General features: G+C 53.3%; 1 protein-coding gene across 1 annotated transcript; it reads right to left on the bottom strand.

The window, feature by feature from the left end:
- Nucleotides 1–461: 461 nt before the first annotated feature.
- Nucleotides 462–15741, bottom strand: CaMKI (Calcium/calmodulin-dependent protein kinase I). Its single transcript, XM_018640560.2, has 6 exons — nucleotides 15557–15741; nucleotides 5216–5425; nucleotides 3244–3506; nucleotides 2818–2958; nucleotides 1134–1348; nucleotides 462–605 (listed from the first exon to the last, which is right to left on the bottom strand). The coding sequence occupies exons 1-6, from the start codon at nucleotides 15739–15741 to the stop codon at nucleotides 462–464; spliced, it is 1158 nt and encodes a 385-aa protein (XP_018496076.2).
- Between the last annotated feature and the right edge of the window lie 223 nt (nucleotides 15742–15964).

A 15964-nucleotide genomic window follows, 5' to 3' on the forward strand; every position in this document is an offset into this window, starting at 1 on the left:
CCCTCTCAGGTTAGGCTCCTCAGAAGCGGAAAATCCAGCCTTTGATATCTACCGACGACATAAGCGTCGGAACAGAGTAAAAACGCGAGAGACGACCTGCTGCATTCCGATTGACGATATGAGGGCTCACCATGATTCATGACCGCAATAATTGCAAACATCCCTAGTAGGTAGGTAATACTATCAAGGTTACGATCGAATTGTCGATGCTGACTCAATGGTGGAGACAAGACCAATGGTGCTTGATGGTGATCAGGGTCTCAAATCTTTTCACTTCACGCGCATGTGGGGTGGATCAGTCGTTGAAGCAGGATTAGATAAGAGGGAGGTCCAGGAGCGGATGGTTGGGGAAGTCGGGAGAGAATTCGAGGGAAAGACGGAGAAAGATTCGGAGGAGGTCGTTCGAGACTCGGATCCTCGGTGTCTCGCCTCCCAAGTGAGATTTGCGCGGCACGGTGATCTCAATCAGAGGCTGCAGTCGATGCTTCGGCTATTGAGGAGTTTCCTGCCGGAGGAGGTTGCGGTGAAGTCTGGCCGGACGATGACTGAGATCCCATGGCTAATTTTCGCATTTGTCGTATCACAGCCGTTGCGTTGTAGGCTTGCTGTGAACGGAGAAGAGAAACACAACGTCAAGCCGGTGTTTGCTGGATCTTTAGCAAGAGAAAGTTCGCTCTCAGAAACTTCGGTCGCGGTCATCGATGCGTGTCCAAGCGCAAGACGCAACCGACAGCGACTATCTGTCAGATGGGTCTTGGGAGTTCTTTTTCGACTGAATGAACTCTGCAACGCACTCGCCCGGGAGGACTTTGTCACACTAATTGATAATAAATTAAAGCGAAACAGCTGGTTGTCTCAAGCTGCGAGACCGCTGCTTGAGGGAGCTCCGTTCGAACTTCGGTTGCCGATTGACTCGATCGATCAACTCGCCGATGGAATATCGGAGAATACGGGAATCGATGCATAAGCTGACATTGAAGGGTCTCGCTGGCCAAGTTGCTCCATTGACCTTTTCACCAATGGCCTTCGCACCTCCCGAGACGACGCTGGACCTTTTTCTTCTCTCGATATGGCGCGATGTCACCCCGCAAAGAATTCGGGACGGGGGAGGGGTCAGTCTGCTCTTTACTCACCCTCCATTTTGTTTTCGCGAAGTTTTTCTTCAGTTGCTCACTGACAGAACCGTGAATATTCTTCGAGGAGGCCGTGTTCCCAGATATCCAGGGATGACCGAGCGCTTGTCGACAGGTAAACCGACCCTCGACGTCCACACAGATCAGGTGTCGGATGAAGTCTTTAGCTGAATCACTGATGTCGTCCCAATAGGGGGAATCGAATTCGAACTCGCCTGCAAAACATTGGGGAATGTCGTCAATTTCACAGAGCTTAGGCGACAGAACCGAAACATATCGGACTCGGATGATCTTCGTGGCGATAGTTAGTAGATCGTGGCTCGTGAATCGAATCGCCATTAATCTGGATTCTCAGGAATATTGCTTTCCGAAGCTTCTTCAGGGCGTGAGGGTCGAGGGAACTCGAGAGCAGCGTCCCAAAACATGAGCTCGAACTTTTCGCACTTCCTCGACGGTAGGAGAGGATATCTCCTATCCTTAGAATATCGACTGAATCATCTCGTCTTCTTACGCGCGGATTTATTCATTATTCTATCGCTCAGGTGTCATGAATCGCTCAGGAGGCGAATTTCCAGAAATCGACCGCGGTAACGAAATCATTGTGCAGTCTGAAAATTGATATGGAAACACGATATCGAGAAGTCACCCGATGCGGGTGGCACGGCAGGCTCGTAACTTTCCTCAAGTAACTAGTCGCCTAATTTCTTCGACTAATAATGGGGCAAGGTAAAGAATGCGGAACTAAAACTAGGGAGTGAAGAAGTCATTTTTCTTATTCCGGCTCCGCGAAGACATTCCGATCAAGCAGCGATTTCCCCCAAACCGAAATCGACAGCCGGTCGGTGGGACGGAGCGATTCGGATGGAGGGGGAACGAGGAAGAAATCAACGACTGCAGGAAGAATTCAATGAGAACCGGCCAGCGTCAGTTGCGTTCCGAATGGAATCGGTCAACCGGTCGTTTCTCAGCTCCCCGACTAGCGGAGCATTCGAATGGAGCGGAGTTCGTTCCCAAGACTGAACATCAGCGAGTTGTTGAACGTCAAGGAAATCGGAGAGTCGCCTGGATCAGTTCCGGCACCGATCTCCGACTGGTAACTGGTGGCTAGCGGTCGTGAGTGGCGGAATCGGAGTTTCAAAGCGGCAATGGAAGCCTCCCCCACCACAGCGTACCAAACCGAAAACGAAGAGTCTCGGTCCCGGCGGCGGACTCCAAGTGGGAGCGAGCGGCCCTGAGTACGTCGGCGTCGTGGGTGAGCCTTGGAATCATGTAGATTGAACATACAACTGGTGCACATGATCCTAATGCTAATCCATGCTGATTGATCGGATCTACGCGGGCGTAAGGCGGACAGATAAAGAGTCCCTCTTCACCTAACGACCTTTTTTCCTCACAGCATGGTCGGCATTCTTGCTTCGAGAGTTGCCTGAGCTTTGCGGGGAAAAAGGGAGCGAACTCATCGAGTCGTCTGGACGAGCCGTGCTGGCCTTCTTCGATTTTCCTGGCCGATGGCTCAAGCGGGCGCCCGGTCGGTCGGTCGCTCGGTTGGAGGACCCACTGGCAGGTCGGAAGGCCAGCAGGCTTGACCGAACCGATCTCGTACAGTCTCCTGTCTTCTAATTGGACTCTTCATCTCAGTACAGCGGACGTGAGCGGAATTCTAGCTTGTTGTACTCCATCTTACCTTTGAGGATTTGGGCGAACAGGTTAGCGTCAGACTCGTCGTAAAACGGGGGATATCCACAAAGGAGGATATAGGCGATAACGCCCATAGACCAGACGTCGACCGCTTTCCCATAAGGTTTCTGCGCCAAGACTTCCGGGGCTGAAACAATCGGATACGATTTTATCCCCGGGTTGGATCCAGGTTGCCGACCCCTACGCCGAGCGGAATGAGGTCTCCAGTACATTCGTACACAAATTCGGTATCTACGCAGATCAATTTTTTCGCTTGAAAGGAATTGGAGGAACGCTCAAAAACGGCTGTGTCGCGGAGCGACTACGCCGGGCCACGCGAGAAGGTCGCGTGAGAGAACTCGTAACGATGCGAACGGAAAACGGAGAGTCGGTGTTCACCCCTGGTGTATGACGAACGATGAAAACTACTCACCGACGTAGCCCGGAGTCCCACATGCCGTCGCCATCACTCCGGAATCTTCCATTTTCGAGAGACCAAAATCACTGATCATGATTTTGGATTCCTCCTCTGTCGAATAGTACAACAAGTTTTCGGGCTTTAGGTCCCTGTGGACCACACCCTGTGAGTGCATGTAATCCACCGCTTCCAAAATCTGTCTGATGAGATGAGATGCGTCCTGTTCTGTGTAGCTGCCTTTCTCTACAATTCGGTCGAATAGTTCACCCCCCGTCACGCTGCAAATGGAGAGAAAATACTCAGTAAGTGGAGAAAGTCTGCTAAGCGAATTCTCTTTCGAAAGGAGTCGCTGCTCTCGCAGCTTTGAATAGAGCGAAACGAGAGAATCATCTGGCGAGTCGTCGGAACGAAAGCGCTGGAAACGGCAGGAGTCGGCCCAGATGGCAATCGTTCACTCATTCCTCGAGCGGTGGGAGAACATTTTATTAGCTAAGTTGACGTTTCGTCTGCTTTCCCGTCCGTTTCTCCGTCCATGAACACCGGGGCAAAGCTCCTCTGCAGTGTTTACTCTTCTCGACCTTGAGCGCATGATTATTGACGTGGAATCTTGTGACCTTCTTCTCTGATCTCACTGTTCTAGGCGAATAATAATGATATGTTCACAAGAGCCGGATCGATGGGGAATAACATCGATAGTGGCAAGCATGAGAGGACCTCAATCTCCGGAATGAACAAGGTACCGAAGCTATAGCGAAATTCCTTCGATTCTCAGCCAATGGCACGGCGAGCGATTGAGGCATTTCATTCATTTATCGGGAATCGCAGCAAAAGCTCTCGCGGGCCTCCGAAGCTTCTTGGGCGTTGGGCATCCGTCGCATGAATCGACCTCGTTTATGGAATCGCGACAGCAACTCACCGCACCGTTTTTGAGCGGGGCGTGTTTCGCGGCCAGGGAATAAAATCGCGACATTCTCTGTGTTATGTGGATTCCCTGGGGAGTTTTCCATGGATCAAACTGTGCATGAAAAGGGTCGTGCTCGACCGCAGATCAAGCTATTTTGAGATGCTCCAAATTATTCCTCTGAGCCTATTGGGCCACAGGAGACAGCCTTGGGTCACGTCCAAGCAAGGCCGCCCGCTCGTTGTCGCACGAGCCCCTAACAACCCCTCCGTGCCTCTTTCGATGACACGCTCTTATCTGACCCTCTCTGGTTTCCTCTTGGTCACTCCCGACCGCGTTCTCCGGAACGAAAGTCCGCCGTACCCTCCCTGATGTGTTTGTCCAGCACTCTGGCTTCCGCACTGGCCGCTTGGAGCATTCGGAAGTCTCTGCGTGCGATAGCGCTGAGCGCTCACTCGCTGGGCCACTCGAGAGGACGGCCCCCCCCGGCGCCTGATAGAACCCCGACAATTCAGGCTTTTTCGGATGGCTCGTTTTTTTTATGGTGGCTTTTCCAGTGTTCAATGTCGGTGAATCTCCTCCATCGAGTCTGGCCGATCGGTCTGCGTTCAGCCGCTCTAAGTCACTACCTAATTGCCGGGATTATCGAATTTTCCGATGCTGACGGGGGACCAGAGTGCATTTGCGAAAAATGGGCGGTTGCGGAACGGAAAATGATCGTTTAATAGCGAACCTTCCGTTTGTCGCCGCGAGCGGAAACACTTTCACTCGGCGTTTCTCCTCATCCAGCTGTTAACGAATTCGGTTCCGTTCGTCTCTAATCAGGTCGCTGATGTTCCCTCGTCCCATTTTCCGATGATTTCTCCCAATATTGACAGTCCAGCGGAGCGATAAAACAGGATTGTTGCAAGCTCTCGAAGCGCTTTCTTCAAGCTCGAAGTTTTCGACAATGATTTTGAGGGTCGCTGTTCACCCCATCGACGAATCGAGTTCACGCGACGCATTCCCGCGGTGGATGATTTAAGTCATCGTTCCCGCCCGTGCGACGGGAGGCCAGGGGAGATCTCTGGCAAGGAAATAACTTACAGCTCCATGACGAGGTAGACTTTATTCCGATCCTCGAACGTCTCGAGTAACTGAACGATGTTGGGATGCTTGAGTTTCCGGAGTACCTTGACTTCATTTTCCAAGGAATCTTCCTTGCCTTTGAGCGCCTTTTTGTCGATGCATTTCACAGCGTACATCTCGCCGGGTCGCTCACGACTTTCGGCCAAAACCACTTGCGAGAACGCACCCCTGAAAGAAAAGAAGATATGTCAAACTTCCGATGAATGTCGTACCATTCGTATGTACTTCTCCACACCCTGTGTGTCATCTCGGCGGGGGAGCAGACCTCTCGAAGATCGTCTGTCGTTCGCTCCCTAGAGCAGCCGAGAACAGGGCGGCAAATTCCTCCCAATTTCAAGGACGACAGCGTCGAAAATGACGGAATCGCGGTGACAGGAACGCCGCGGGCGGAAACGAAGGAGTCGATGGAAGGGGGAACTCGTCTTTCCATTGGGCGGCGGAAAATGTTCCTCGCTGTGACGAGCCACGAGATTGCCGACAAATTTTATGCCGTTCAGCGCGAGGTCCTGTGAGTAGGAGGAAGAGGGCCTTGCGATGGCGGCTCCATTTCACATGTGAGCGCCCAACAGAAATACGGGGAATAGCAATCCTTCTGCCGGAGTTCCAGCGTCGGATTCGGGAGAATTTCGAGGGAGTCGATCGAATGTGAGCGTCGGCGCTGTTCACCAAAACTTCAGCCGCTTGACACCCGGCGCCCGCCCGTGGGAGCTTCGCATCACTCACGCTCCGTCAGCTGCAGCTGATTCAATCTCTGTGCGAGAAAGTTCGGAATTCCACAATTTTACACCTCGGGGCCTGATACCCAACGCTCGAGACGTCAGCGGATTTCGATCGGGAGCTGGATCCGTAAAAGAAGTTTATTGAAAACCTGCCTGACGGATGCCATCGCTTCTGATGAGATCGTGTTTCACTAGGGAGTGTATTCCGGCTGTCGCCTTTGTGTCGCAGGGTGAATTCGACCGTCCCATGGACGCCATCAGATTCGCGAGGGCATCGCGTTGGACACCCAAGGCTATCAGAACATGTCACGCGAATGGACGAAAATCCGTACATTTGCATGAGGGGCCTTGTCTCTCTGGCTTCCTCGGTCGCCCGACTTTTGGGTCGCCTGATTGCGCGAAGGCTTACCGCCATCTCGTCTGCTCCCAGTGACAGGCGTAGCGAGAGACATATTGGTGCAGCAGAATCATCTCCACACTTCTAGTCCTCGTCCTCTTCGCCCGGGGGAACTTTGTGGGCGTCTTTCTCCAGAAGTGGAGTGTACCCATCGCCGCCGAGGCCAGAAATGTTGATCTTCCGAAGCATATTCGTTTTCTGGCGGAAGACGGGGGCGAGAGACGATTCCGTCGATAGGCGCGAATCGTGAGAGTGCGGGGATTCTCGCAGTGTCAGTGTCCCTTTTCAAGAGCCTTCCTCAGCGAGAGCGTTCCTGCGTCGACTCCCCAATGACCCTATTACTCATCTGGTGGCACTGACGTTACCAAGTACGAAGAGCTGAAGGAATCACAAGCGGCTCCGGAGGAGAGTTCGCACCACGAACCACCGGAGCAAGGAACAGACACTCTGTGTAATAGTGCATCTCCCGATATGAGCCGGCCAACTCTGTCGGTCGCTTTCGGCGGCGGGGTACTCGTCGGCTTCATAGGAATACACTCACAGCGCTTTACGGCTCCCGAGAAGCAATCATCGAACTGCTCCGAACGGAAGAGACCCTCCTCGTTCCCCCAGGATCTCCCCACGTATTCGGCCCCAAAGTCCCCGATCAGCTCCCATCGGCGTACTCCCCTCCCTTTTTTGATTGAGGATGAGTCGATCTTCTTCTATGAAATGAGTTTGACGCCGCGTTCCGTCAGAAGGAGTGTTCCTCGCATTCGTACGTGGTCGGACCCATGCATCTGTCAAGAAGAAGTCTTCAGTCTGTGACAGACCTTCCAGCCAAAAGTTAGTAGCGGTGGGCGGACCGACCAGCTGGCCGAACCGATAGACCGACGCGACGACCGCGACAGAAGCCAGCACCGCTCCTGCGAGCAGTCGCCAATTATTTGCAGGAGCCATGATAACGTAGGGTCGTAGCCTCCATGGATTAGACCCTGGTAAACAGCTCTTTTGAAACGTCTTCCCAGTCCTGTGGATTCCACGGTGGGTAGGGTGAGGGAAACACTGAAACGAATACCGCAGAGGTGCGAGCTCAGTGCGGCGCCAGCGCTGCTCAGGCGCTGCGCTAAAGGAGGAATACGTAAGATCGGTCTCAGCTGCAGTTTGCGCAAGATTCGCATCCGAACATCACACGGGATCCAGACATCTGGCTATTCTGAGCTCGATGACCGGGTGCCTTGATTCCATGAAACCTGGCCTTAGGGTCTCCACCGTACGGAGGCGTGAACTCGGTCCAGAACTCTTTCCTTGTCGGCCTAGGCTTGTTCCTTCTCCTTACACAGTGGTCTGAGACTCCTTTTGGAACCACTCGGATGTGGATCCAGAGCTTTGTCTCAGCTTCAGTTCGCGAAGCCCGTTCGGAAAGAAAGTGTAAGCTTCCGAAAAGGAGCAGGAGGTCGAAGGACCGACGGAGCAGGCGGGAAGAAGAGCAGGAATCAATCATACTCCCAGTCTTCAGTTTATAGAGTAGGACTCACTGCTGGCGGTAGGCAGTGAGCATCCGAAGGCTTGTGGCGAAGCTCTACGCTCCGACCAGATCGAGAATCAATATCGGCTCTGATATATACAGACGCGCGTACTCACAAACTCGCGCTGTGCGATGGGAGCCGTGAGAGACCTGAGCATACGGAATGCCAGGAACGCGTGGATGAGAGCGCAGGAGCAAATTACTCCCAACGGTGATCTGCAGCCGACCGTTCCCGAAGTAATCACCGTGGCAGGAAGTTCAGCGCTCACGCTCCCTCTCAGCCGATTAGCTATAGAGAACTCTCGTTTGAGAACACCATATTTTTTTGCACGAGGTCAGAACATCATCTTGTCGAACACGCACATGGTGTCCATGCGATTCCGAGGAAGGAGTTCCCACTGGAAGCTCGGAGAAACCATGATGACAGATGATCCTCGATGTCGTAGTGAGAAATAGAAAAAAAAATAGAAAAAACTCTATAGAATTTTTTCCCTCCCGTATTTCTCCAGCTATCACAGTACTACAGCCTCGATTAATTGATTACGAGACTGGCGGCCGGCTGGGATCCGTCGAGCTTTCTCGGCGTACAGCTCCGTGGTCGAGAAAAGACATAAATTGCACTTCCTTATCAAAACCTCGGCCTATCGCTGTAGGATCGGAATGGGAAAGTTGTTCTTCTCTCGATCAGGTATCGGTCGCGATCTAAGCGGACTCTGATCGGATTTGCTCCATATCTCTTGCCGATTCTCCATGCGTTCGGCGAGACCCATCAAGAAGCATCCGTCGAGGAAGTTTGAGTGAAATTCCTGGAGCTGTCGGGATTAGGTTTCCTCAAACTTTTTGGAGACTCCAAAAAGCCACGCGGGGGTCTCCGCCAGGCTGCCACGCGCAGTCCACTCCGGAAGTAGAAGAGGGAAAAGCTGCAGTAGAAGCGCATTCTCGGGGATTAGAGACGAATCCAGACGAGGGCTTTCGACACTAGGAGCACCTTTCAGCCTCGGTGGTTCTATTTATGTTCGAGATCACCAAGTGAATCTCCGCGGTAGACTCCAACAGCTCAGTGTATTGAATCGGTGCTGATCCTGGCTGTGCGAAGATTGTGCGTCAATCCGGTTACGCCTTTCATTCGCTTGCGGGATCCTCCCATAATCACAACAATAGCTCGTCGATGCAGATATGAGACCGGCGAGGACACGGTTTGTCGCGGCGGTAACCATAGCGCAGCTCTGACCGCTTGCCCGATGGTCGTCGGTACCCGCGCGGAAACTCTCTTCTCCGAAACGAGCCGTGTATACGCTCTCGTAAATAGCGCGTAAATTCTCCCTCGTAGAAGTCATTTGGAACCATTCGCGCCCTTCGTGAGAGCTCTATGCTTCCATGGCACGCCAGCGCGATTCAGTCCGGCCAAGCCGTGCGATGGAGAGAGGAACAGCGATAGTGAGCGACAGAAAGAGGTAAAATAAAAGCTTTCCATCGCGCTGCCTTGTCTCCGCCGTATTCGGCACCCGCAGTCGCAACAGTGGACTCCGCCCGACATGTACCTACCTAACTGGCTCGCGACCAGCTACTCTGCGCACTGCCGGTCAACCACTGGACGGCTGAGTTCTCCGAGACACGCTCCACAGCCGGCTCGCATCGCTGGCTCTGACCGCGACCGAATAATTCTCGTTCCCCACCGGTTGAACTTCGGATTCAAATCGATCTCTCTGGAGCGGAGAGAATGCTCGAGCATCGTCGCTACTGGTCAGTGCAGCGATGAAGGTTCCGGGCGCCCGATGCAGATGGAACGATCGAGCGAGGAGTGAGACAGGAAAAGTCAAGAAATCCGAAAGGATGTGTGGACGCATCGGTCGAGCGCATCTTCTGACCTCGAACCCGAAGAATCGATTCGATGAATGAGGCGAGCGAGCTCCAATCGAAAGTCGATCGAAATCTTTGCGTAAACTTCCGCCGACACTGGACTGCCGGGGCGTACCGTGTACATCGAGTTCGAGGCTCCTACGAGTCGAATTAATTTATATCGAGTACAAATCCATGCGAGGAGTCGAATGTGAACTATCCGTGGGATTCCTAATGCCACGCCGCTCGATAGAAAGGAAGCGCTCGACACCTTCTTTTTTTCCCCCGGAAGACCCGACGAGACGACGACGGGGAAAAAAGGAAATCGTCTCATACGCCCTAGGTTCAACAAATATCGAACCCTACCCCCGGGAACTTCCCAGTCAATTTCCGGCGAGCTCCTCCATGTGATTATTAAATTTCTCTCTGCTCTTGTATCCGTCTTACCCGTGAGTCCTGTGGTCGTATCATTTTATTGCTTTCTGCAGCTTACGTCTTTCCCACGCCCCTCCTCCCCGGAATACCCGTCCGTATCTCTTCCTGTTCCATGTCTTCCAACTCAATCGGATCGTGGACGCAGAGGAACAACATCCTGGAAATCTCGCCTCGGGCTCAACTTAGTGCGAGCTGTTTCCACGCAGCCAAGCTCGCTGCCTTGTAAGCTTGAAGCGGACTGCTTGTTCCTCGCTAGGACCCTCGTTATTATCATCGACGTTGTCGGCGACAGCGACGACTGGTCTCCCCGTGTGAGTGAGTCACTGGGTGCGGCCCTCGAGACGCGTTTGTGAGGACGTTTGCGAGCAATCTGCTCGACTGCCCGCTCCGTGGAGAAAAGACGGCGGCCATTCGGATAGGCTGAGAGGCGCGCAGTCACTCAGGCGGGCAAGCGAGCGAGCTAGCCAGCTAGCTAGCTGGCAGTTCTGAGATTGCAGCTTTGCTCGTAAAATTCAATCATAAGCTCGCTGGACGGACAAGATTCTTCTTTCTGACAAGATCTCCTTCTCTGTCATCGTCCTCATCATCGTTGGAGTCTTCTCTTTCCGCCAATAGAATTAACGTAGTTCCGTCATATGAGCGTGGCTACCGGTGGACGTCTGGTCCGTCGAGTCGAACGAGGCTCATCCGTATGACATCCACGGCAGCTGGTGTCCGCCCAGTACGATTTCTCTCTCTGCACTCCACTTCCTCGATCGTTAATGCATCTTGGATTTTTCCCGCGATATCTCCTGACATGTTCATTCGGAATCGAATCACGAGATCCGGCCCGGCTAATCCACCCAGATGGCCTCCTGTCATCACAGAGCGTGAACAGTGGTGACCGCGTACGCGGATTCCGCCTGACTGGGCGAGCTGCCTCTGATCCCCGCAAACTCTCGTAGCAGCCCGAGAAAGCTCCTAATCTCTCACGGATTTGGGGAGTAATACGGACACATATCATCAATTTCTTGGACCGCGCGAGCGACCTCCGTGTGTAAGAAATCGAAGCGAATCTGCAGTGCCCGTTCATACGATAGTTAAGAGAAGGGATGTGACATGTGACTCGATTTGGACTGCGGTGCCAAAAATCCAAAGTGTTCACCCTCGGATCCATAATTCATCAGGACGAATGTCGGGATGGTTTTCAATCGAGATCCGTGTGGAGCTTCAGATAGTGCTCTAGATCTTTTGAAATCAATTCTCCCCATTTGGAGCCCTTCCCCGAGCAGGACGTGCACGAACGTATCCGTGATTGCGACATGCAGGAAAGGGCCTCGCAGAAGCCGTCACCGGGCGACGACTGATGACTCTGGAAATGGAGATGCCCAGATACCTCGCTGACTGAGCGAGACGAAGTCCTCTGCGTCGGAAGCTTGTGTCTCAAGGGGATTGCTCAAGCTAGCAATCGACGGGGAGATAGATTTCCATCCACGGCTGAGGGGTTCAATCGATGCGCAATTTGTCACAGGGAAATACTCATAGGGCTTTATATCGGGAGACAAAGCCCGGAGTCGTATGCTGAGCGTCCCGGATCGGACACCCTTCCACCTAAAGACACACATTCAAGACACTCTCAGAGCTCCGATGTGAAGGCGCGAGAAAGTCGGGCTCGAAAACGAAAAGTCCTATTTGAGCTTTTCTGTGGAGCTCGGGATGACGATTTTCTTCCGCCAATAAGAGCTCCTCACTGGCCATCTGGACCGGGGTGGAAATTGACACCGCTTGCAGGAAGCGATCTTCATGATCATTCCTCGGGGTCGAAAACCGAATGAAAGAGCTGCCTCTCGGTTTCTTGGAAGCTTTTCGGATGATGTTCTCGTTTTTCCCTGAGCCGTTCCTCTCCCTACCCTCTTCCCAGAGTTCCCTTCGCAGCTGATGCGACAATACGAGCGCAAGAGCCTTTTGACGTTTTTCAGAGACCCTTCCAGAGACTTGCGTCAACATTCCTCTGTAATTCGTCGACTGCAACGAGCAACTGCTACGCAACTGCAACTGACGGGCCGTTAATAATCGACGAAGGGAGCCGACTGCACGTCTTCCCGCCTCTCCCGGAACTCCAGTTCTCTGGAATCAACCCACCACGGAACTGTAGCGAGTCGAGGTTTTCCGTCGGCACTCAATATGGAGCACGAGTTCGATGCGAGCCCTGGGAAGGAGTCGAACTCGCGTCAGAGGTTACGGAAAGCGGTCACTATTGATCTAGTGCGCGTTCTTCCAGGCGGGGAGCTCGCCTCGGTCCGTGGATCTCCTTCCTCTCCTACAACCGCCGGGAAAGGTTCCCGAATAGGAACGTCAACGTTGGGGCTAGGAAACGAGTTCGGGCTCTCGGAAGGGCATCGGGAGATTGCAGGAATCTGATCTCTCCCGCGAACGGTCTCGTGACGGCCGCCATCTGGCCCTCGGGAGGAAGATGTATTGTTCCCGGTTCACTTCATCCGTGGCTAGTCCCTCCTACCCGCTATTAGTTGTGAATAGAGTTTGAGGTCTAACCTCTCGGAGAGCCTCTCGAAGCTGTCGCAGAATCCAGAGCGCTTGGAAGGAGGAACTGGGAGCTGTCGTATCCCCCTTGCGCCTCCGTCGTACGAGTGGTTCCTGGCTGCGCGAATTCCTCCCTCCTCTAGACATTTCACGACATCCTTTCAGAACATATTCTAGCCGATAACCCATATCCAGTAACCTAGATGGGACTCGACGAGCTCGCACACGCTCGCAGGCACGCGCGCGCCATCCCATGCTGTTCTGGGACCACACAGACGTCTCTGTCATTGCTCCAGTCGTGTTCGGTGTTTTTTCCCTTTCTGACCGCAGGGGGAACTCGCCTCGCGAGTCGCTCGCCGCGGCCCGACAATCCTCAATGAGATTCCGATACGTTTCCGGGTATCTCCAGTTCGGAGTTGAATCTTCGAAATTGCTAAGTTCTACGACAAGGAGGCTCAATCGATTCGTAAGCGAGCTCCAAGTCCCTGGCAGCTATTCATTCGATTGAACTCCCGTAGAGACTTGACGCGACCAACGGGAATGTTAACCCATAGATGTGGGCGCCTCGATGAACGAGTGGTTGTGAGACAAGGATCAAGTGTGGCCTATTGTCGACTGCGGGAATCTTCACGAAGCAGGAAAATCGACGCAAGCCGATGATGAATGCCATGTGGTTGTCGACTGTAATAATTATGTTCTCGAGGCGCCAGATCTCCGTCGCTTCCGGCCACGGGAGACATTTTCCCGTTCACCGCCGACGGAACAAAACTCGATTGAAGCGGATCGGGAAGCATCATCGTGTCGGTCCACAATCTCTTTCTGATGAAGATCCCGCCAACAATTCGGGAGCTGTGTGACATCATCAAGCCGGAGAAATACGAAATCGAGGCGATTCAGCTCCGTCCGTCCAGATAGCTCCGCTCGAGTTGATCGGAATACGAACGAAAATCCGAAACCGGAGCAAGACGTCGACGTAGCTTCCTCGCTCGGTCATCCGAAGAGGCTTAGGCGTTGGGTTACGGTCGAACGCAACGAGAACGGCTGTGAATGTGCGTCTGAGCTTACTCCCGTGGAATCGCCGGAGCTCATTCCTGGCGTCGTCGTGCTTAGGCTTATTCACTAGAGGCTCCCTTTCTCTGTGCAAACATCGACTGGCCAAGGAAGAAGAGACAGGAATAGCCATTCATTGCGACAAAAGTGTGTAGTCGTCGGTCGTCGTCATCATACAAGGTGCCACCAGACGACGCGACTGATCCTCGAGATCACATCAATAGCCCGAAGTAAACAAGTCGATGGATATTCTTCGGGAGCGAAATGACTGCAGCGGAAGCACTCCGTGTTTGCTTTTTGCCTCCGGTTCCTTCCTCCGTTTGCCTTGAACGCGCGCAGAGGCATTCCGAGCCTTCCGGGAACCGCTGGCTGTACCGGCACCGATCGGATGTGCATGCGCATGCTCCCTCGGAAAGGGAGCAGATGTTGCCGGAGCCCCGAATCGTTCCGATTACCCGAAAATTCTGCGCTTTATTTGACGTTCCCCCGATGCTTGGAGCGTCTCTCAGAATTATGACACATGGCCGCCGATAACGATGCCAGATACACATCGAGTGTCGCCGAGAAAAAAAATATCGAGCAGGGCCGAGGGAAAACCGATGGAGGGGACTTCTCTCCGAGCCTTATCTGGAACCTTCAAGGTGCCGAGTTTCTGTAGAGAGAAGCAGTGGGAGTTCCATTCTCGCAGGAGATTCAGAGCGGTGAGAAACCTAGTCCACAGCAAATGACGCCGCGTTCACGTTTCCAGAGTAGCGGAGCGAACGGACATGCCGACGGTGTCAGTTTGGTTAAAAGAAATTCATTTTCTTGGCGGTAGTGGTCGAAAACGCCTAAATGACTCCCGATACACACGTGATCCATCCCAAGAGCCCATTAAGCAGTTGAGGCGATCGAGTAGCACCTCGAAGGCGAACTTATTAAAAGCTACTACGAATCAAGGTCACGGTCGTCAGCCCAGCCCGACGTTCTCGTTGCCATTCGGATGCTGTCGAATCCGAACGGGCTGCTGATCTCTTGAAGGCTGCCCCTACAATTTGTGTGATGACGACGGCGAGGATGAGCATGGAGCCTGATAGAATGTTCAGGGTCAGAGAAATTCATTGCGGTTTCGAGCGAAAGTTCAACACCAAGGTAATCTGTCCCTCTGCTCCGTCGGTCGGTCGACCATTTCGGTGGGCCGATGACATGTCCTGCGTAAGAACGTATTGCGGAACTCAGGGCCGAAATCCGGCACTCTGGGAGATAGGCGGCGTCGAGGGTGACAATTGAACTCCGGAGCCCGTGGGGGCCCTTGTCCACGATAGGCACTTGCAGAGTGCTGATTCAGCTCGCGTGCAAACCCCGACACTTGTAGCTGACCGAAGCCCTGAGATTGGGGCAAGCGACAACCTCGCCCGCCGAAGCCAAGACGGAGGAATGTTCCGCTCCAAAGTGGACCCTTCCCGCCGATTCGATTATTTTCTGCGAGAAGACAAGGAGCATCCTCGAGAGCTTTGACGCCGCGCCGTCGGTCTCCCGGACAACGCCTGAGCGGACCCAGGTCGGACAACAAATGGGCAACAACTTCCACATCATTTACGGCAGCACCGGCAATCACCATAAGAATGCCGTCCCCGGACTTATATACGCCCATGTTCCACGGCATTGATCTGTTGAGCGGTATGCCGTGGCCGGTTTCGAAACGAAGATCCGACCGAACCAGGATCAGCATCCCTTGTGTCAGGAAGTCTCGGAACGCCACATATCTGGAATTTCCCGGAATCGGAGTCGATGTTCGGAAAATGGGAAGGAGCTCCCTATCGCTCCGAGTCGCTATCGATGTTGAAACTCACGTTCCGAGTAGATCCTTAAACTCATATTTGTCCTCGATGTTTTCCTTGGAGAAGTGCTCGGACGACGTCGGAGTACTGCACGTTTTGTTTTCCTTGTTCTCTTCGTTGTGACCATCGGCGCTAGAGTTCGAAGTCACTGACTTCTTACTACCGCGCGTTGAGTCTTTCTTGCCGAAAAGCGGCATCTGCGCTTCTGTCAGTTTTTCTCCTTCGTGGAAGAGAACACGGTCACTCCATCTCTCACAAGAGCGTAGATCAGCTGTTGAACGGTGTCAGTTTCAACAACGAACAGCTGGAAACGTCATGGGTCGCCACACACAACTCCAGTCGCACTTCCACAATCACTTGAGCAGCTGCTGTTGCAGATGCTGCGACAGCCGAAGCGACAAGACGACGACCACCACCACC

This window comes from Galendromus occidentalis, unplaced genomic scaffold (assembly GCF_000255335.2).
Source record: "Galendromus occidentalis unplaced genomic scaffold, Mocc_1.1 scf7180000077488, whole genome shotgun sequence".
Lineage (NCBI taxonomy): Eukaryota > Metazoa > Arthropoda > Arachnida > Mesostigmata > Phytoseiidae > Galendromus > Galendromus occidentalis.